General features: G+C 47.6%; 2 protein-coding genes across 7 annotated transcripts in view; both read right to left on the bottom strand.

Moving 5' to 3' along the window:
• The window catches only part of LOC118076190 (SMAD family member 4), a 31724-nt gene extending 26323 nt beyond the window's left edge, over window positions 1–5401 (bottom strand). For 2 of the 5 annotated variants that reach the window (XM_060269650.2, XM_088659866.1), the window contains exon 1: window positions 5235–5353. Coding sequence is in view for 3 of the 5 variants with exons in the window: in XM_088659865.1 (XP_088515991.1) it covers window positions 2578–2583 (6 nt within the window). In the remaining 2 variants the exon portion in view is untranslated. Of the gene's footprint in view, window positions 1–2577; window positions 2714–5234 lie in introns of those variants that run through there. The other 3 variants (XM_088659864.1, XM_088659867.1, XM_088659865.1) reach the window with 2 other exon arrangements.
• Window positions 5402–8798: 3397 nt separating this feature from the next.
• CHTOP (chromatin target of PRMT1) lies at window positions 8799–20842 on the bottom strand. Of its 2 annotated transcripts, none has more exons than XM_035098465.3 (6): window positions 20566–20842; window positions 18769–18849; window positions 14056–14206; window positions 12369–12555; window positions 10789–10926; window positions 8799–9734 (listed from the first exon to the last, which is right to left on the bottom strand). In XM_035098465.3, exons 2-6 carry the CDS (start codon window positions 18831–18833, stop codon window positions 9532–9534), a joined length of 744 nt encoding a protein of 247 aa, XP_034954356.1. In that variant the 5' UTR covers window positions 18834–18849; window positions 20566–20842; the 3' UTR covers window positions 8799–9531. The 2 variants fall into 2 exon arrangements, with proteins under 2 accessions (XP_034954356.1, XP_034954357.1); XM_035098466.3 differs by having other exon boundaries at window positions 12369–12552.
• Between the last annotated feature and the right edge of the window lie 1014 nt (window positions 20843–21856).

The raw sequence follows: 21856 nt of genomic DNA, 5'->3' as shown, positions 1-21856 counted from the left end.
GTAGAGCGCATTGCAGTAGTCCAAGCGGGAGATAACCAGAGCATGCACCACTCTAGTGAGACAGTCTGCGGGCAGGTAGGGTCTCAGCCTGCGTACCAGATGGAGCTGGTAGACAGCCGCCCTGGACCTGAGCCAGAAAGTCCATATCAACATTTCCCAAAGTGCGTGCCAGGCACAGACGAAAGTGTCAGACTGACTGAATGTGTAAAAGTCTTTCATTAGGCAACCCCCCCCCCAAAAAAATACTAGCTGTGGAGGCACCTGTCCTCTGTATCGCAGGGTGATTCACTGCCCAAATTTTGCCTCCTTCATTAATTTAGCACCTGCTACCTTTTTTTTTTTTGCTCACCCTTCCTACAAAGAATGAAGGAAGTTCTCCCCCTTCTTAACCTGCACAACAACCCTGCAAAGAAGTTCAGGCTGGGGGCTCTCTCAAGGCTGCACCTGCCAGACTTTTGTGTACCCCACCAGCCCCATCCGGCATTGCCCAAGTTCAGGGATGATGGGAGTTGTAATCCACCATCTCCAAAGGGTCACCATTCACGCGGATTACCCCAGGTCAACCGTTCTGGGGAGAGTCACAGACACAATTCCGATTTTAATTCAGAAAATAACCATCCTTCTTTGGGGGCGTTAGAGGTTTAAGGGGAACATGGGAAGAGCCTGCTAGATCAGGCCAATGGCCCATCTTGTCCAGCATCCTGTTCTCACAGTGGCCACTGGGGAACCAGGAACCAGGATCTGACCACAAGAGCAACTCTCCTCTCCTGTGGGATTCAAAACCATCACTGCCTCTGGCAGAGCCATTGAGGCTAGTACGTAGCCATTGATGGGATCTATATATATATATATATATATATATATATATATATATATATATATATATATATATGGTGAAGGTGCATGTGTGTTATTCCCCACTTTTCTCCCACAAGCACTTACCCGATCGTCCTGAAATTTGGCCACAACCTCAGAGTCACATGTGAGCAGGTAATCATGCACTTACACTGACCAGCTGACACACCTAACACAGGTAAAAACCTGTGGACATTCAACAAACAACACACAAACATACTCCCACAATCCCTCACACCCCGGAGACCACGCCTCCAACAGAGAGAAAACCACCCGGAGACCAAGCCGCTCCTCGGTGGGGGCAATCACAGGGATTACCCACAGCAACGCGTGGCAGGTCCAGCTAGTAAATCATAGAATTCCTGCATTGCAGGAATACTCAACTGTCCCATATGGGGATCGAACCTGCAACCTTGGCATTATCAGCACCATGCTCTAACCAACTGAGCTATCCAGGCTGTTCAATAGTTCTCCATGAATCTGTCCAATTCTCTTATAAAGCCATCCGAGTTGGTGGGGTGTTAAGGGAGGGGTAGTGCCTCTGATGGGGGGCACGTCATGCTTCTTCTGGGGCAGTTTGTCCACCTTTGACCCCTACCCTGCACTCATCTCTCACCTGTGGCTCCCAGAAGCTGATGAGGAGAGTCATTGGGTCTCAAACACTCAGTGAGTTGGGGGCTTCCCCTGCATGTGAAGAGAAGACAGGCTCCGGTGGACTGAGCGGACGAGACCAAGAGTGGGTCCAACGGTCAAGAAGGCTGTAGAAGGAAGTGAGGGGCAGGTGGGGCTTGTCCACCTGGGAAGGGAGCCCATCTAGAAGAAGGAAAACTCTGATCCTAAACCTCTAACTCTGGGAGAAGAAAAGGCTCAGGAGTAAATCCTACACAAATCCAGAATGGAGCCCCTAAGATGGTTTGTACGCCTCCTTCCGGCAACACCTGCAGCCAAGCTGGTGTCAAATGTACAGTGGTATCTCTGGTTAAGAACTTTATTCGTTCCGGAGGTCCATTCTTAACCTGAAGCACCACTTTAGCTAATGGGGCCTCCTGCTGCCGCCGTACCGCTGGAGCACGATTTATGTTCTCACCCTGAAGCAACGTTCTTAACGCGAGGTACTATTTCTGGGTTGGCAGAGTCTGTAACCTGAAGCGTTTGTAACCTGAAGCATTTGTAACCCAAGGTACCACTGTATTGCTGTTTTCTTTTTGACTACATCAGTGAGGTTGAGAGGGGGGTCTTGCTGTCTGTGCAGCCCAGGACCTCCAGACACACTGCCCAGGCAGGCTTGTTGTGCCCCAAGGAGGGTCACTTTGGTGCTAGTTTGAGTCCTCTCCATTGTCTCTCAAGACAGACGGATGTCAACAAACAGAGTTGGTGGCCATCGCAGCCTCTGGTGGCCGTGAGTTCCACAGTCTTAACTAAGCGCTGAATGTTTATCTGTCCTGAATCTCCCAACATCCAGCTTCACTGCACTTCCACGATTTCTGGTGTTATGAGGGATAAAAGCTTTCCTCTACCCGCTTCCTCCATTTCACACATTGTTTTATAAACTTCAATCCTTTTCTCTAAATGAAAGAGTCCCAATCTTTCCTTATAAGGGAGAACACACAGCCGGTGTTTTTCTGAAAGGAGCATTTGCAAATGGAAAAAAGAAAAACCAGAATTCACGGGGCAGAGATGAAAATATTGCGTGAGGGGCAGGTGTGAGAATGCAAATCCTACCTCCATATTAACACACTCGTAATGTGCATTGCTGTGTCTCAGCCAGCCAATTTCCGAGCACACTCTGGGAAAATCCTTGGCGGTTCAGCAGACACAACAAGAGGCGGGAAATTAATCTCTTGCCAGCCTGGGACACTACAAGATAGCAGACACAATGTTTTCACACCCTATAAACCCTTCTCCCATCCAAGACAATAATAAAAAAAGTCCCACAAACTACATCCGTGAACAGATGGTGGTTATGCTTTGTCCCCGCCAGAGGCAGCAAAGCTTCTGAATCCCAGTTGCTGAGAAAACACAGCAGGGAGGGAAAAGTGAATAGAAAGCTTTTTTTCTCCCTCTGGAACTTGGGGACATCCAATGAAGGTGAACATTGGTAGGTTTAGGTAAGGTAAAAGGGCAAAGAACCCCTGGACGGTTAAGTCCAGTCACAGATGACTATGGGGTTGTGGCGCTCATCTTGCTTTTCAGGCCGAGGGAGCCGGTGTTTGTCCACAGACAGCTTTCCGGGTCATGTGGCCAGCATGACTAACCCGCTACAGGCGCAGAGTACCAGAGTGCACGGAAACGCCGTTTTCCTTCCCGCCAGAGCGGTACCTATTTATCTACTTGCACTGGCCTGCTTTTGAACTGCTAGGTTGGCAGGAGCTGGGAGAGAGCAACGGGAGCTCACCCCATCACGGGGATTCGGACTGCCGACCTTCCAATCAGCAGCCAAAAGAGGCTCAGTGATTTAGGCCACAGCGCCACTCACAGCTAAAAGAAAAGCCCTTCTTTGTGCAGCGCAGCTGAGCTGTGGAACTCTCTCCCACAAAGTGTACTGATGGCTACCAGCCTTGTGTGACTTTAACAGAGCATTAGACAAATGTATGGGAAATAAGGCTATCAATGACTACTGACCCTAATAATAATAATAATAATAATAATAATAATAATAATAATAATAATTTATTTGTACCCCGCCCATCTGGCTGGGTTTCCCCAGCCACTCTGGGTGGCTTACAACAGAAAAATGAAATAAAATAATCTATTAAACATTAAAAGCCTCCCTAAACAGGGCTGCCTTCAGATGTCTTCTAAAAATCTGGTAGCTGTTTTTCTCTTTGACATCTGATGGGAGGGCGTTCCACAGGGCGGGCGCCACCACCGAGAAGGCCCTCTGCCTGGTTCCCTGCAACTTGGCTTCTCGCAATGAGGGAACCGCCAGAAGGCCCTCGGTACTGGACCTCAGTGTCCGGGCAGAATGATGGGGGTGGAGACGCTCCTTCAGGTATACTGTTGTCCCCTTCCACTGTCGAAGGCAGCGATGTGCCTTTGAATCCTACCGGTAGCTGCTAGAAACCGCAAGAGGCGAGAGTTGCTCTTGTGTTCTGGTCCTGCTGGTGGGCTTCCCATTGAGGCGTGTGGCTGGCCACTATGAGAACAGGATGCTGGGCTAAATGGGCTGCTGGTCTGATCCAGTAGCCAGGCTCTTCTAATGCTCTTGTGGAACCTCCAGGGCCAGGGCCAGGGCCAGGGCCAGGGCCAGGGCCAGTCTACAGGTGAAACTCAGAAAATTAGAATATTGTTGAAAAGTGCATTTATTTCATTAACGCAACTTAAAAGGTGAAACCAATATATGAGATAGATGCACGATATGCAAAGCAAGATATGTCAAGCCTTTATTGGTTGTAATTGTAAGTATTTGTCGTTAGGTGGGTCAATGATAAATGGAATGTAATTAATGAAATGTGCTGGAGGAGACTCTTGAGAGTCCCATGGACTGCTAGAAGATCAAACCTATCCATTCTTAAGGAAATCAGCCCTGAGTGCTCCCTGGAAGGACAGATCGTGAAGCTGAGGCTCCAATACTTTGGCCACCTCATGAGAAGAGAAGAATCCTTGGAAAAGACCCTGATGTTGGGAAAGATTGAGGGCACTAGGAGAAGGGGACGACAGAGGACAAGATGGTTGGACAGTGTTCTCGAAGCTACCAACATGAGTTTGACCAAACTACGGGAGGCAGTGCAAGACAGGAGTGCCTGGCGTGCTATGGTCCATGGGGTCACGAAGAGTCGGACACGACTAAACGACTAAACAACAACAACAAAAATAGCGATGTTTATTTTTGTATTATTGTGACTATTTGTTTTATTACTGTGGAATTTCCAAAAGAAAGCATTTGTAAAAATTAAAAGAAAACTAAAAAAATAATAAGTTGCATTACTGAAATAAATGCACTTTTCGACGATATTCTAATTTTCCGAGTTTCACCTGTACCCCTTTCCTGGGTTCTTACGGGCACCTGGACACTGTGAGCAGATGGGCGGCTGGTTCGATCCAGTAGGGCTCTTCTTATGTTCTTACGGGCTCTGGTGATGGTGCTGGGTGCAGGGGGGTGGGCAGGGAATTGGGGAGGGAGGCGAGTTCAGATCCGCCTGTCTTTAGACAACCAGTTGACAGTCGGGCGAGCAAGCTATTCCTGGACCTGGGGAGAGGTGTGCGCATCAGTTGCGGGGTGCAAAGAAACCATATATGTATTATATGGGGTGGATAATAAAATAATATGCACCAGATCTCTAAAGCGAGGGGGATCCCGATTGCTCCTTCTTCTTTTTTATTTTTTGGCGCAGGGGGAGAAAAAAATGGAAGCCGTTGGGAATGAGCTAGGTACTCACCCCATAGGCGCTGGTTGGTCCCTCCTGCTCAGCAACCCACCCGCCTTCCCAACACTTGGAAAAACAAAATCAAAATAAGCCACTCCGCTTTGCAACTTGTTCACAACAATAACGTAAAGAATAAGCCTTTGGGAACGTGTGAAAGCACACAAAGGCCGGCAGCCAATGGGAAGCGCCGGCACAGGCGGCCGCCAGGATCCCGGCCAATAGGCGCCTCGGGACCATCAAACTTGAGGAGGGGGGAAGTGGGGCGGGGCAGCCCGTTCCATGAAAGGCAATATATACGTTCGGCGGACTCAAAAGGGAGTACAGTAAAAGCTTTTGTTTTGGGCTGTACCACTTTCTTCCGCAGAAAAGGGGGGTGGGTGGGTATTTATAAATAAGGAACTGGCTTGAGGCTTATTCTCCCGACCGAGCAGCATAAAATGGTCATGAAATAAAAAATAAACCCTGAACCACACGCACCATTTTACATGTTAACTACGTAATTAAAATCCCTGGGGTGGGCAGAAAGAGCACCTTCTCTTAGTTCTGGAAAGCAAGGCAAGACACACGTGCTGGTAGTTCAGCTAATGTCAAGCAAGCGACAGGTTTTTGAAGGGGTAAGCTACCAGTCCTCATGGTACTGAACGATCAAGGGGTGTGTGTGTCTGTGTGTTGTTAAAAGCAAAGGAAGATGCTTCAGAGTCAGCCCGTTGGTTCACCTAGGTTAGCATTGTCTACAACCAGGGTTTCCCAAACTTGGGTCTCCAGCTGTTTTTGGACAACTCCCATCATCCCTAGCTAGCAGGGCATGGTCAGGGGTGATGGGAACTGTAGTCCAAAAACAGCTAGAGACCCAACTTTAGGAAACACTGGTTTCTTCTTCTTTGACAATCACTCACAGCCAGGATAGATTGTCTTCTATAAACACAGTTTTAACAATGAGTCCGTGATCAATTCTGGATCCACAGGTCCTTCCACAGTGGGGACATTGGTTTCCGGGTGGGAGTTGATCGCGCCAGTGGCCAAGGATTTCAGACGGATATTTTCCCACCTGGATATGCTGGGGATTGAACCTGGGCCCTTCTGCATGCAAAGCAGATGCTCCACCACTGAGCTACTTCCCCTACTTTGCTGTATCAGTAATACTCCTTGCTCAAATCTTTAGATTGCAGGATACTACCAAAATAAAAACAAAAATGTATTTTTGCATGACGAGCACCAAAGTGGCCAGGCAAAAAAATATGGTAGCATTAATGGGGTATTCTTCCAAATTTCCAGAGGGCAGCAGATACCATCACCTCTGCAAACATCTCACAACTCTGGCTAATTCTGAACAAGAGATTCCTCATGGATCAGATACTTAAAGCCAGCTGCTAACCATGCTTCATAGCAAACCACATTTATTATTTTTTAAAAAAACACCTTAGAGGAAGATGTATTCTAAGGCAGAGGGCATTTGTGGTCCCAAAATCTGCTCCCGTACCGTACCCATGGTTACAGCTGCAGCAGTGTCCCCACACATCATCACAGGCTTGCACCCCATGTATAACCACTGGTCTCTTACCTGCGACTCTGGTCTTCCCATCTTAAGCTGCACACTTTTCATTCATACCCTCAAAGCTCCTTCAAATTTAATGGTGGATAGAAAACAAAGGCTTTGGGAAAACTGAGGTGTAACTAAGAAGAGTGGCTGCTAAAGAACTTTCCTACGGTCCCTTTGCTGGTATCCACAGGCAAAGAAATATTTGAACAGCTTGCATTTTCACTAGAGGGGGTACCACCGACTCCAAATATGAAATACTGATAACATATCTTCTTTGTTTCACATTCTAGGCTCTATGTTCTGCAAGTTTCAAAACTCCAGAGATGGACCATTATTATAGTTTCGGAGGAATTTCCAGAGGGGTGTGTTAAGGGACTCTTCGTTTTTCTGCTGTCACTCAAGGGTGTTGTGGCGTAAACTTTTGTGGACTTAAGCCCACAGATGCATCTGACAAAAGTAGAATTGAGTCCAGAAGAAATCTGTTAAGTCATTTGTTTTTGGTAGTCTGGAGAGAAGCAGATGGCTTGTATCTAAATTTTACATATGTACAAATCCATCTGCATCTTTTCCTCCCTGTTTCAGACACTAGAAACAAGCTGGGGGACAGATACTTAAGTTGCAAAACAATGCTCATCTCTATGCTTAGGGACCCAGAGCCAAGGTTGTTTCAGAAATGGTGAAAGGTAAAAAGGTAAAGGACCTCTGGACAGTTAAGTCCAGTTAAAGGTGACTATGGGGTTGTGGCGCTCATGTCGCTTTCAGGCTGAGGGAGCCGACGTTCGTCCACACACAGCTTTCTGAGTCATGTGGCCAGCATGATTAAACTGCTTCTAGCGCAACGGAAGGCTGTGACAGAAAACAGAGCGCATGGAAACACAGTTTACTTTCCCGTCGCAGCGTCACCTATTTATCTACTTGCACTGGCGTGCTTTCGAACTGCTAGATTGGCAGGAGCTGGGACAGAGCAGCGGGAGCTCACCCCATTGAGGGGATTCTAACCGCTGACCTTCCTGCGGCTGCTCTTAATGTTGTGGAGTTTCCTCCAAGAGAGGTTAAATTGGCTATGTGTTGGTTATCCCTCCCTGCTTAGACAGGCCTTTAGAAACTCATGCAGACAAAGCTGATCACTGGGCTGCAAATGTTATTTTAGTGGCTGGTTTTCAATATGTTGTAATGTATATTCATTATTGTTTTAACTAGTGTTTTTATTACAGTGGTACCTCTATAGTTACAAACTTAATTCGTTCCGAAGGTCCGTTCTTAACCTGAAACTGTTCTTAACTGGAGGCATGCTTTCACTAATGGGGCCTCTTGCTGCCGCTGCTCCACTGCCACACGATTTCCATTCTCATCCTGGGGCAAAGTTCTCAACTCAAGGTAACTCTTCCAGGTTAGCGGAGTTTGTAACCTGAAGAGTTTGTAACCTGAGGCATTTGTAACTCAAGGTACCACTGTATTCTGTATTATTCTGTATTTCTAATTGATGTATTTTAAATTCCGCAAACCTCCTTGAATCCCAACTTGGGGGAAAAGTGGGATACGGATATATTAAATGACATAAAGGCACCAGTGCATTTCCTGCAGGGAACAAACTGGCAAAGCAGATCCCTCCTCCCAACCGGTGGGCTAACTTTGGCAGGTGTGTGGGACTGCCCATCTATCAGTCAGCTGACACCCTCATATGAGATGATAGGCAGGTAGGTGCCCCACCTACCTATTAAGAGATGACCAAAAAGGTCATAGTAGTACCATAGTGGCTTATTCAATTTACTGTAAGTTTCCAACAACAGTCCCCGCACCAGCAAAAAAAAACAAAGACAAAGGCATTTTTTTTCCTATTCCCTGCAATTGTTTCTTACGGTAAACCAGAAAATACAAGATGCCATTCAAAACCAGAACAGAAAAGTTGAGCTCACAAGACACTGGGCGGCAAATAGAGAAAAGCATCTGCCTTCCTAGTGTCTTCAAACACATACACACAAACAAAATACCAACCAGCAGGCTGGCCACAAGAGCATAAACATAAAAATGAAAAGTTTGCTGCCATTGTTTATTTATTTATTTTAAAAAAAACCCAACTGCTTTCGGCCACAACAGGTTTGGTGAATTAAACACGTGGGGCCTGATGCTTTTTTGGGGGGGGGGTGGAGGAAGGAGAGGGGCAGGGAAGGAAAAACTCCACTGATTTGTGCTCACCATATGTAAAAGTCACAGAATTATTTGTTGGGCCTGGGGTGTGGACATAAGCAGAAACATCAGAAACGAAGTATGAGATTCAGCATCACTGTGCATGAGCAGCCACCTCGAAACACAACTCTTACAGCAGCTGTAGCTGCCGAGACTGCAATTCATAAGCACCTGAGACCTTCTGTCTACAGCAAGGTCAATTTGGGGGGGGGGTTTGGAGGAGGATAGGAGGGAAAGGGGGACAGTCATGCATGTAATGTCCTGTTGAGGAGCTTCAAGATGATGCCGTCTACAGACAGCAGGTCAGTCACATTTGTTTTTTGAAGTTGTTTAAGAAATGTGTGTGTGTGCGCGCGCACAAGTGCATGTAGATAAACACACACAATTCTCTCCCACCCGCCAGTTTCATACAACACAAGAGTATCAAAATGCAAGAGAAACCCGCGAAAGTTATTGTCTCCTACCCCTCCCCACACCGCCAGGGCGGCTGTTGCTGGTCGTGGCTTACAGGAGAGGGGTTGGGTGGGGAAGGACCAGCGCACAGAACACACAACCTCAGCGAGTGTCTAAAGCAAGGGCGGGTCAGTCGTTGGCTTCAGGGTCTGTCTGGGCCATGTAGGCGTCCAGTTCGGCATCCAGGTGCCCTTTCGTTTTTGACATGTACGCGTCAAGCTGGTTGTCGAGCTGCTCCTTGGTTAGGGCAGGGCGGGGGGCGCCTCTGCCTCGTCCCCGGCCTCTCCCGCGGCTGCCGAAGCCACCTCGTCCCCGTCCCACCATGCCACGACCTGGGCGGGAGAGGAGGACAGGGTTAGGCACTGCACCCCGGAGCTCAGATGCCTCCTCTTCTAGGATAAAGTTCAAACCACCTGTCTCTCCCCCCCCCCCCAGCCTCTCTGGTGCAAAAGATGCCTAAAATGCGATCGGAGGGCTGCTGTCAATCAAGAGTAGACACAGGAAGCTTCCTTCGACTGCACCAGACTATTGGTCCATCTAGTTAACTCAGTACGACCTAGACCAGGGTTTCCCAAACTTGGGTCTCCAGCTGTTTTTGGACTACAGTTCCTATCATCCCTGACTACTTGTTCTTCTAGCTATGGATGATGGGAGTTGTAGTCCAAGAGCAGCTGACAACCCAAGTTTGGGAAACCCTGGTCTATATTGATTGGCAGGGGCTCTTCGGTGTATGAGGAAGGGGATACTCCCAGCCCTTCCTCAACGTCAGTGATTGAACCTTGGGTCTTTTGCATTCACAGATGATGTTCTATCACGGAGTTATGGCTCGTCTCTTAAAAGATAAAGCAAGATCCCAGCTCTTAGTTTTCCCGATTAAATGGCTGATTCTAGAGAAAACTGCCTTGTGTTGCATAATAATGTTTGTCTATCTCACAGAGGCAGTGGCTCTCTTGGGTTTCAATGCTTTTCCTGCATTTGGTTTTTAACATTTTTGGTTATTCCTACTTATTAATTCCAAGTCGCTTCGAAATACTTTGGTGTAAAAAGCGGCAAACGAATATAACTGACCTCTCCTGTGCTGTGGTTTTCACACATGCGGTTAATCTACTGTGTATTTTTGGAAAGCTGTTTGTTTCTTCGCTAAGCATTTAGATGCCTCTTAAGATACCACAACCAAATTTGGCATGCCGGTTCCAGAGATGACGGAGCAGGTTTTCATCTTAAGTTTGGAAACAGCTGGATGCCATTCTGAATCAAGATGGCAGACTAAACCTTTTCAGTACGGTACTGAAGTTTCTGCTTCTTAGAATTTCTCTGCAATGCCAGGTACGAGGCTGCAGGAATAAAATGAAAGTGAGTGTAACATCCCAAGTTAGTTGTGCTCACCTCTGCCGCCAATGCCACCCCGGCCCATGGCTCCTCTGCCAAGTCCTCCTCTGCCAAGCCCACCCCGTCCTCTAAGGCCTCCTCTTCTCAGGCCCATTCGAGCAGCTATGCCGCGTCCTCCCCGAAGTAAGCCCTGTCCTTTAAAGGGGAAGAGAGAGAGAGGGAGAGAGAGAGAGAGAATGTCAGTCAGTCAGTCAATCATCAGTTGAGCTTTTGAAGAAAAGGTCCTGCCAACAAACTCAGGCTATTTCTGCACTACAGGTCTCTCTTCAAATTCTACAGTGGCTTAATAATCATGGTGTCTCCAAAGCACATTTTGCTTGAGAATTTCCTTCACTGGTGGTCGGCTTCCCATTTCAAAAAAAGTTGCAGCAGCCCAGGTAACTTATTTGGAAAAAAGAGAGCTGCTGTTATGACAAAATGAGCTATGGCAGATGTGGGGAGGCTTTGTAGCCTTACAGTTGTTGTTGGACTCCCAAGTCCCAGCAGCCGGCATGGCCACAGTCAGGGATGGTTGGAGTCATAGTTGAAAGTTCACCACCCATTACCTATGGGCTTCAAAGCCTACCAGCCTCGGTTTCCATTTCCCAAGCTTCTCTCTGCAATTACAGAAGCTAGGAACTTAAAAAACAAAACAAGCAGCGCTTACTCCAGGATAGCAAACTTAGCCAAAGAGAAGCAGAGCTCTGCTAAAGGCAGCTGAGTCTTTGGTAATATGGCGCCCTGAACAAGGACAAAAGTCGTCTACAAATATCTTATTTTAATAATACTTCCATTTGGTACAGTTGCTTTTTTATGGATCTTAGCAAATACAGGTTTTTAAATAATAATAATAATAATAATAATAAGCCCCCTTGGTTGTATGTCCTAAATCTGGCACCGGGAAACTGTTTCATCTGTTGAGGACAGGCTCCCTAAGTTTCTCTTTCCTCAACTCCTTGCTCTTCCACCCCTCTCAAGTTTGCACCAAGTATACTAAAATCCACTGAAGTCACGCCATGCAATCAGACTCATGTAAATTAACATGTGGACTATCTCAAAGTTTATGTACTGAGCACCCAAACTGGGGGAGCAGAGCACACAGCAAACAGGCTCTGTGAAGCATGGACATCAGTTCTGGCCCCCTCCCCAATAGTATTGTTGTTCATTAGATATATCTTTGGGGGGTGTAAAGTGATATTTGGCAAGTAAAGTTTGGGGAGCCTCGGGCCTGGGGGCTGAATGTGGCCCTCAAGGTCTCCCTATCTGGCCCTAGGAAGTCTCCCAGGCCCCACCCCTCATGGGCCCTGCTTCACACCCTCTTCTTGAGTGTTTTTGCCTGGCTGGGATGTGCCTTTGAACTCTGACCATGCCTCTCTGGGTGGAGGATGGAGAAGAGCATGCATGTGTATCTGCAGAAAGTTGCCTATGGTACAAAGGTAAAATTGGCCTCAACTGCTCCACCCATTGTTCCTCCTTGCCCTGCCCACCACTGGCATGTGGCCTTTCTTGAAAGGGTACCCAGAAAGGATTGCTGCCTCCAGACAGAAAATGGTGCCCCCGTCCCCGTCCTAAGTGAACTAATTTTTTGACACACTAACCTCGGAGGGGAATTCCTCCCCGTAGCAACGCTCTAGCTCCACGCCCGCCACGCATGGCTCCTCGGGGCAAGCCTCTCTGACCCATGGGCAAGCCTCGGCCCCCTAACGCACCCCGGGCAAGGGGTCCCGCCGGCCGGCCTAAACGCGCCTGGATGTTGCTCTTCCCCAGGCGTTGCTTCAGGCTCTTCTGGAAGAAGAGAGTGTTAGACAGGAAAACGTCGCACACAAACAAGCAGCGAGCAACTGGCACGGAAGGGCGGGCGCAAGCTGCTAGAGATGGGAATAATGGGGAAAAAAGAGAGAGAGGGTCACATGTGGTCACCACAGCTCTTGGTTCAATGCAGGAAAGGTCTGGGGAAGAAAAAGGGTGAAGCAACATGGTTTGGTTTGAGGAGGGAATGAAGATGTGCCCAGAACATTTTGAGAGATGCGCTGCATTTTAATTTTAAATACCATTACATAAAACCTATGAAATAGTCTTATCACACCAGCAGCCTAGTGTGTAATGGATTATTATGTGAGCTGCTGTAAATATATGAAATATTAAACATGGTTCTCCATCTCTCACAACAAGTCACCTGGTACCTCATGAAATCATACCAAGGTACATCCTAACTAGATCAGAAAAACGGAAAGGAAGGGACCACAGATGCACCCTGAGACGAATCAGTCACCTTTTGTACGTAGGGGATGAGCATCCATTCAGCACTCTACTGCATTTTAGCTCGTGTAATTTGTTCTCATTTAAAAAGGGCCATTTCACACAAGTTGTCCAATGGAGGAGCACCTGCTACACACGTGTCACAGCTGCTTGTGCCACCCCGTGTCCCAAATGTAGATGGAAACTAAAGCTACACAGGGGAAAAAAATGATTGCAGGATCAAAACCAGCAAAGCTGCACCAGCACCCTGGTCCCGAGGCCCAACTCAGAAGGGCAAACTCTCCCAGAATGGGATTTCGGTCACAAGCACAATCTTCTGGGGCCTACCACAGCAAGGTGCAAGGGAACCTCCTCTGCTGTAGCTAAGTCCCTAAGATCAACCCACCTTGCTTTAACCTTAGACAGCACAATTACATAGAAGGCCATTTTCTGTTTCTGGGATTACATGCAACCGTTCTTGTTTTTTGTGCGGTTGCGTTTGTGGTTTCTTTTTTGTTATTTTTCACACAATGAATACTAGAAGTAAACAAACAATGGGTGTGTCTATGTGGTGCCTTCCAGATCTGTCATGAACTACAGCTCCCATCACACACCCTCCATCACTGACTGAGCTGGGGCTGATGCAAGTTACCACCCGAAACAGGTGGAGGGCACCAGGTTAGCAAACCCTGAGTGAAGCTATATGGTGATCCTTGCTATGCTGTCCTTCCTTAAGAGCCCTGATGGATCAGACCACCCGGACAAAGGGTTATTTCCAAGGAGGCAGCAGGTGTCGTGGGACGTGGCCCACCAGCAGGAAAATCGACCAAAGATTTGCATAAGGAGAGCCTTGCTGGGTCAGGCCAATGGCCCATCTAGCCCAGAATCCTAATCTCACAAGAGGACCACGCTGTGGTAAGCCTGCAAGCAGGATCCTGTGGTTTCCAGAAGCCGCTCTCCACCTATCACACCCCGCCTGTGTTTCCCACCCAAAGGAAGCCCCCAGCTGCCAAGGCTCCTTCGCTGGCTCTCCTGCGCCTCTCTCACCTGCTTGAGCTTTAACGCAGCCTGCACAGAAGGTCTGTTCTCCATCTGCTGGGCCAGCCTCCTGTTCCGGGCACTGGCTAGCTGTTGCTGCTGCATGGTGGCTCGAATGTTCACGGGGATCGGCTGTTTGTTCTTCAGCATATTAGTAAAGCTTCAAGGTCGAACAAAACGGGTGTTTAAATAAAAGCTTGTCATTACAAAAGCATCTCAACTGGCATTTCATGGCCCTTAAGAGCGGGCGGCCGCGGCCCACAATTTTTTTTTTAAAACGCCAACAATGTGGTACACATTTTAATTTATCGCAGGTTAATGAGCTACAGACTTTTCCTCGTTTTCCAGAAGAAGACGTGCAAGGACAGGACATTCAAAAGGGTGTGGATTAGTGCAGTATATATAAAACAGAAGTGATTTTTTTAATTAAAAAAAATCAAATTTCACGTAATCTCAAAATGAAGAAGCAAAGATGGAAAAAGCACACAAAGCAGTTAAGCAAGATGGAGAGAAAGGTGAAGGGAAAGCAATGCTGGTTGCAAATGGACTGACTCAATTGGCCAGCAAAGGGAGGTTAAGAGAGGAATCGCCAAATCAAGCTGCTTTGAACCACTAGGTCATCTTGAAGCTGCAACGGACCACTTCTCTCCATGGGAACCAGCCCAGACCCTGCGGTCTTCATCTGAAGTACTGTACTTCTCAGAGTGCCCCTCCTGAGGGAGGTGCGGAGGGTGGTCGCACAAGAACAGGTCTTTTTTTAGTGGTCCCAGGAAGACATGCCTGATGCCACTCTTACCAATCTTTAGGCACCAGGCCAATACTTTTTAACTCGACCAAGCCTTTGATTAATTAATGTTGCCGTCTGTGGCAGTGCTCAGCTTTAAGCAGGGCAGGCAGGCCTTGGTCCGTTTTTATATGTTGCTGTATTTTGTATGGTTCATGGTTTCAGAATCCCCCTCATTCCTGGGGGTTTACATTGCTTTTATAAGTTGTATTTCACCTTGTCAAGCTGCTCCAATACTTGCTATGTAAAATGACCGATATAATAAATTATTATTATTATTATTATTATTATTATTATTATTATTATTATTATTATACAATGCTCCAAAGATTACAAAATTAAAGAACCAGCCCTATATTTAATAACTCTCCTTGCCACAGGCTATTAGTACGTTTAGGCAGGCCATGTGCCGGAAGGATGGGGGGCTGAAGGTGAGAGCTACTAGTTTCTTAGCAAGCTAGTTACTTTCATTAGCTTATTTATGAGGGACCTAGGAAATGGCACCTGTGTCCCTCAGAACTGCCATCCCAGGGGTTTCTAATACTATGGCAAAAATGCTCTTAACGTCGTTCCAATTCTTATGGCGGTTTCCATCTTTTGGACACTTAAGGGAACACACAATCGGTATTAGGCCACTAGCATAGTGCTAGATTTTCACCCGATCCAAACCAGGGTTGGATCCAGATTCTGAAAGGCTGCTGCTGCTCAAAAACAAGGTTTTTCAGCTCTCCCTTTATGGGCCTGAGGACTTCTGGCAAGCAGCACCCTAAACCAGGAGAATCAAGGGGCTGCCAGCTGGAAAGAAACCAGTTGTTGGCGGGAAGCGTTTTCTGCTCATGCCAGGGGCATTCAAACCCTATGAGTAAAGATCTTAAACAGCACACAGGATGTGCTTTTGAAGTAAAGTTTAGACCTGACTCGAGACATGGTTTCTTCAGCAAATAACTGGCCATGCTGGCTGGGGCTGGTGAAACTTGAGAGCTCAACTGAAGCTGGAGGGGCCACAGGTTTTCCCCACATGGAGACTCCTCTCCCCACTAACAACTCCATGCCCTGGCAGGTGCAGGGACAGAGCGAGGAATTGGAGCCTGCTGCCCACTCTAGGCCCAGAACCACAAGGTCAAATGCAGACAGGACGACGACACACTGGTGAGCAACTGTTAAAAATGAGTCATAAATCAATCACATTATGGGAGGGGTATTTCTAGGACTAAGGTGAAACTATGAAGCTCCCTTGCTATATTTGCTTTTGGTTTTCTGGGTGTCGTTTAACTAATATTGTGATGTTTATACAGTAGTATTGAAATGTGGGGGTTTTCTATGTTATTATATTGTTTGCTAAGTTATTGTAAAAATAGTGTTTGTAGCATTTGTTTGCAATGTGTTCCCGTTTTCTTTGCTATAAGCCACTCTGAGCAAGATTTTTTTGTGGAAAAGCAGCATACAAATGAATTGAGTGACTGAATGAAACAAAACAGATTTTCTCTGGGCAAGGACCTCACCCCTTTCCACGTCTATGATGCCACTCACCCTGCCAAGCTAGCAAGGGCTCAATATCAAATAGTACTAATACAACCTTCAAAATACGATGGGAAGCAGCTACCCCTTGACGGTGGAGCCCAATCTTGTTGGTGAAGCCTTCTAATAAAGCCAAAATATGAGAGCATGCCACTAACATACAGGAAGTCCCCTACAGTGTGGTGTGGTCTGAGCACTGGTTCCCCAATTGAGGAGTCCGGCATGGGAGAGATGGCCACAAGTGTAAACCTGATGCTATGGAATAGAGCAGAGCTTTCCAAACTTTTCAAGTTGGTGACACACTTTTTGGACATGCATCATTTTGCAACACAGTATTTCACTTTTACTAGCAAACTGGAGGTTAAACTAACCCTTTCCAGTGCCAGGAGGAGCACAGGGAGCGTTTGTGCGACACAACTACACACTGCAGCTGACACACTAACGTATCGTGACACACAGTTTGGAAAGCTCTGGAATAGAGTCTACAGCAGGTGTGGGGAACCTCTGGCCCTCCAGATGTTACTGACTCAAAGTCCCATGAGCTCCAACAAGCATGACCAACAGCCGGGGTTACAGGAGTTGTAGTCCAGCAACATCTGGAGGGCACTAGGATTCACATCCCCCAGGGTGTGACAAAACTCACACATCTACTACAATTTTGAGAAGGGGCAAGAGAAAAAAAATTCAAATGTAAAGTTAGAATTCATCTTCTGAATGCCAAAAGGCATGTTTCCCACTCCTGGTCTACAGCATAGCTAGCAGGCTCCCCAGTTTTTTCAGAAAGGCTGCAAACCCTACTGCTTGTGTGTGTGTGTTCCTATCCAATAATGGCATAATGCTATGAATAGGTAGCCGTGTTGGTCTGGATCGAAGTAAAATAAAAAAATTCCTTCAGTAGCACCTTAAAGACCAACTAAGTTTTTATTTTGGTATGAGCTTTCGTGTGCATGCACACTTCTTCAGATACGTATCTGAAGAAGTGTGCATGCACACGAAAGCTCATACCAAAATAAAAACTTAGTTGGTCTTTAAGGTGCTACTGAAGGAATTTTTTTATTTTATAATGCTATGAAGATTTACTTGGAAGTGCACTAGATTGAGCAAAGTGGGACTTACTTCCAAATAAGCTTATGTAGGACTGCACTGTTCATTAAACAGTATTCTGCAGATTGTAAAAGACCTATCCCTACACCCTCAAAGAATGGCTGATGAAAACTTTAGACGCAAATGAAATGCCAACCTAAGAACTGGAGATATGCTATTCAGCAGCATGGCTGTAAAAAGGCACAATTTAGTCTCTAACAGAATAGACATTATGTAAGGCTAGAAAGAATTTTTTTGAAATTGTAATGTCATGCATTTATATCAAAGGCGGGGGGAACCCATGGTCCTCCTGGCATTGTTTGACTACAACTCCTTGTCCACTGAGCAGGCTGGTTGGGGTGGATGGGGAACTAGAAGGCCAGCAACACCTGGAGCGTGACAGGTTCCCCATCCCTCATCAAAGAGCAGCTGACTGTGAGTTGTATGGTCTCCTCAGAGCAGGCCTACTGAAATTAATGGACAGAATGGATGGAGATGCCCAACTGTTTCAAGGGACCAATTCCAAGTACAACTAATATTGCAACCACCCCTACAGAGCAGCTCAAGGAGTTTCTCAGATAATCCAAGCCTGCCATACCTCTGTACACTAGATCCCTCTTCTCCTGGCCTGCCATTGAAACCAGCTGTGTTTCCCAGAGAGATGACCAGGTTTTAAGATTACCAACCCTCTTAATTGAGACAGAGAACACAAGGGCCACACAAAGCAAGCACCACCTATTAGTTGGAAATTTTTACATTTAGGAATGCACTGGAGAGGAGAGGGAGAAGAAAAAGGAAAGAGAAGAGAAGGCATGCAGAGGGCAAAGGAAGCAGATGATGAATGGAGCGTAGCACTTGCCTCTTACAAGGTCCAAGGACTGTGGCCAAGGAGCCTTCGGGCTGATTAGAGCGGCCAGCTGCCTGCCTCTTACAGGCCAGACCACACAAGGATGTATGTCCGCCTTGGACACCGCAGCAAAGCCTCCTGCAGCTTAGGTCACATGCTACCGCACTGCAGGGGTCACCTATATAATGTGAACACATGTGGAAGAAAAAAAGGAGGGTGCGAGGTTTTCCTTAGAACACATCCCACCAGATTACCGTTCTCAGCTTTATCATCAGACAGACAATTTTGGCCCTTTTAACCTTGTGTACCATCGCTTGCTGTAGGATTTAAGGCAGAAGTAAAGCTGCCCCCTGCTTCTCTGCATCTGGATAGGTTAAAAGCAGGGCAAGCACCATGTTGGCTCTGGATACCGAACACAGTGATAATTAAGCAAAAATTAAAAATTAAAAAAAAAATCTTATGAGCTGAAGTTGGCCGTTGGGCTCCTCACCGCTCATTGAGGGACAGCTTGGTGGTGCTCTTAAGCACGACTTTCGGTGCTGACTGCGCGGCCATCTCAGGTCCCCAGAATCTGCAAAAGAAGAAGACAGGTCCAGTTCAGAAAAAAGAAAAAAAAACATTAACTGTTGCTAAAGGAAGGTCTTCTTCACACAGCTCACAGCTAAATGTTGGAATTCACCCACAAAAGGCAGTTACGGCCACTAACTTGGCTGGCTTTAAAGGAGGATTGGAGAAATTCATGGGGGATAAAGGCTATTGATGGATACTATCCATGATGACTAATTTCTGCTTTCATGATCAGAGGCAGTAATACTTCTGAATATCAGCCCTGGGAACTGAAGAAGGGGAAAGCACTCTTGCACTCGGGCCCTGCCTTTTGGTATCTGGTTGGCCACTATGAGAACAAGTAGAAGGACTACATGGGTCTTTGGCCTGATCCAGCAGGCTCTTATGTTCTGGGAAGCAGGGAGTTCATTGGTCCTCTTGCCAGTAACAGAGCATCTGCCTCACAGTCAGTCTCAGGGAACTCCCCCCCCCCTTTAAAAGAGCCAAGCAAGATTGCTCAATACAATTATGGAGGAGAAGGCTATCAGTGGCTACCGCCTGAGCCTGTCTTCACATGCTGGATGAGTTCCTAACTCAATGAGGCTTTGAGACCTATTGTTGACCCTCGCCTAGTTTAGTTGGCCGATCAAACAAATGCTCCCAGAAGGAGCATCACTGTGCTACAGGAGGACACTACACTGTGCTGCATTCATTGGCGTTTCGGGGGCCTAATCCGGCATGTCGGTCGATTTAATTAGGCCCCTATGGCAGTATATGCCCTGGGGTAAAATCCCCCTCCAAAGCTCAACAACTTTGGGGTAAAATTGTAAAAAAAAAGCTAAACACCCTCAATGCTAAAGCTCAACAGCATTGGTCGGCCCTCACGCATGTTCACTTCATCAAATCTGGCCCTCTCTGAAAAAAGTTTGGGCACCCCTAGTCTAGGATCTGGGAGCCCAGAGTTCTAGCCCCTGCTCAGCCACGAAGCTCATTGGGTGACCTTAGGCCAATCACCATCTCTCAGCCCAGCCTACCTCACAGGGTCATTGAGAGACCAAATGGGGGTGAGGTGGGGAACAAAGTTCACCACCTTGGCGAAAAGATGGGATACTGTATAAATGTAATAAATAATAAATAAGGGAGGGCAGGGTGATTTTACACAGGTTTTTTTAAAAAAAGCAGGAACTCGGGGGAACTGAGTTCCCTGACCTTTTTCAAATTAAATCATTTGTTTTTGTCCGGCGGGGCTACTATGGAAATACACCCAATGCCTGAGCCAAAAATCCACCTATATCTGTAATCAATAAATCTGTGGCCATTTCTAATCCTTGTCTGCTTGAGTTGATTAATCACAGCTTACATTTAGCCACGGGTGCGGGTGTGTTGTGGGTGGGTGTGTCTCCGCACTGCGACTGGGCCCGCAATAAACTAACAAACTTCGTGGTAAGTTCCCCCATCTCTTCCCTCCCCTCCCCCGGAAAAAGCACGGATTTTACAGGAGACCCATTCATTCATTCATTCTAGAGAAGGAAACGGATGCATGGGAATACGCTGGAGTCGCCCCGCCCACCACAGAACCCCGTTGCATCCGGGCTTCCCCCCCCCCGCTGGTCGCCAGGCTTCGGAACCGGTCACGTGCGCAGCAGGGGCGAATGCCTACCCCCCCACCGGCGCGCCAACGGTCCTTGAGGCCCCGCCCCCTCCGCGCGCGGCCTACACGACCAACGGTCTCCCTACTCACCGTCGGGGGCGGGGATCGCTCTGCTCTGTCTGCGGCTCCGGCGGGGCCAGCGGAGGCGGCGGGAGGCTCCGCTCAGGCTTAGCCCGGCCTCCCCCGTCAGGCGCCCCAAACGCAAAGATGGTGGCGGTGGTTTGTTCCCCCCACAACTTCCCCTCCTCCTTCTCCAACCTCCCGTCGTCTCTCTCTCGGGAGGACGGCGGCGACGGCGACGACTCTCTCACTTCAGCCGCTCGGAGCCTTCCTCGCTTCCAAATTCCCCTTCAGAAAGGAGCCCGGCAAAATGGCGGAGCTTTTTTTTTTAATATATATGAAAAAAAAAAGGCTGGAGCTGCGCACGCGTCAAGCAGCGGCCGCGCGTGCGTCAGCAGGTTGAGGCTAGGCTGCCTTTCTGCGCATGTGTGGAGAAACGTCTTCTCCGGATGGGAGGAGGGACAAGGAGAGCCACCGTGATTACGTCTCACAGAGAGAGAGAGAGAAGGCGGGCTCAGACGTGCTACGTAGAGTGACTGGCCGTTCGTCGCTTTCTGAATGGTTGGAGCAGAGGGAGGGGCGTGGCTCTGCCGGGGCGGGTGACGCTCATTCTCAAGAGGGGAAGCTTATTTTTGTGAATGGATGGAGCTGGTCTTGAAGCGGGTGCGGCTTAAAGGGGCATGGCTGCTTCTAAAGTGTTAGGGGGCTGATCATTCTTAGCTATGTTTCGGAGCGAGGCCTGCATACAGTGGGTTGAGGTTTGTGCATAAGAATAGAAGGTGTTTCCTGTTGGAGTAGGTCAATGGCCCATCTAAGTCATAGAATCTCAGAATTGTAGAATTGGGAGGGACGATGAAGGCCATTTGGCCCAATCCCCTGAAATGCAGAAATCTTTTGCCCAATCTTTTGCTTAACCCTGAGATTAAGAATTTCGTGCTTTACCGATTGAGCTATCTAGCATTCTGGTCTCACAGTGGCCACCCAATGGCCTCCGTGGGAAGCCTGCTCACATGACCTGAGCACAACGGCGCATACCATAGCTGCCAAGTTATCCCTTTTTTAAAGGGAAATCCCATTATGCTGAATAGGCTTCCTCGCGAGAAAAGGGAAAACTTGGCAGCTATGGCGCATACTCTGCTGAGGTTTGATGCTAGGCTGCCTATCTGTGCATGAACACTGTACCAGCAACTCTTATTCAGATGCATCCGAGGGTGGTGGTAGAACAGAGCTATTGTGGCTAGTAGCCACATATATATTATATTCTCTGTGAATTTGTCTAATCCTCTTAAGGCCATCCAAATTGGTGGCTGCTGTTGCATCT

The sequence above is a fragment of the Zootoca vivipara genome, chromosome 16, assembly GCF_965207765.1.
Source record: "Zootoca vivipara chromosome 16, rZooViv2.hap1.1, whole genome shotgun sequence".
In the NCBI taxonomy this organism is placed as follows: Eukaryota; Metazoa; Chordata; class Lepidosauria; order Squamata; family Lacertidae; genus Zootoca; species Zootoca vivipara.
This window is presented reverse-complemented; position numbering and strand designations above follow the sequence as displayed.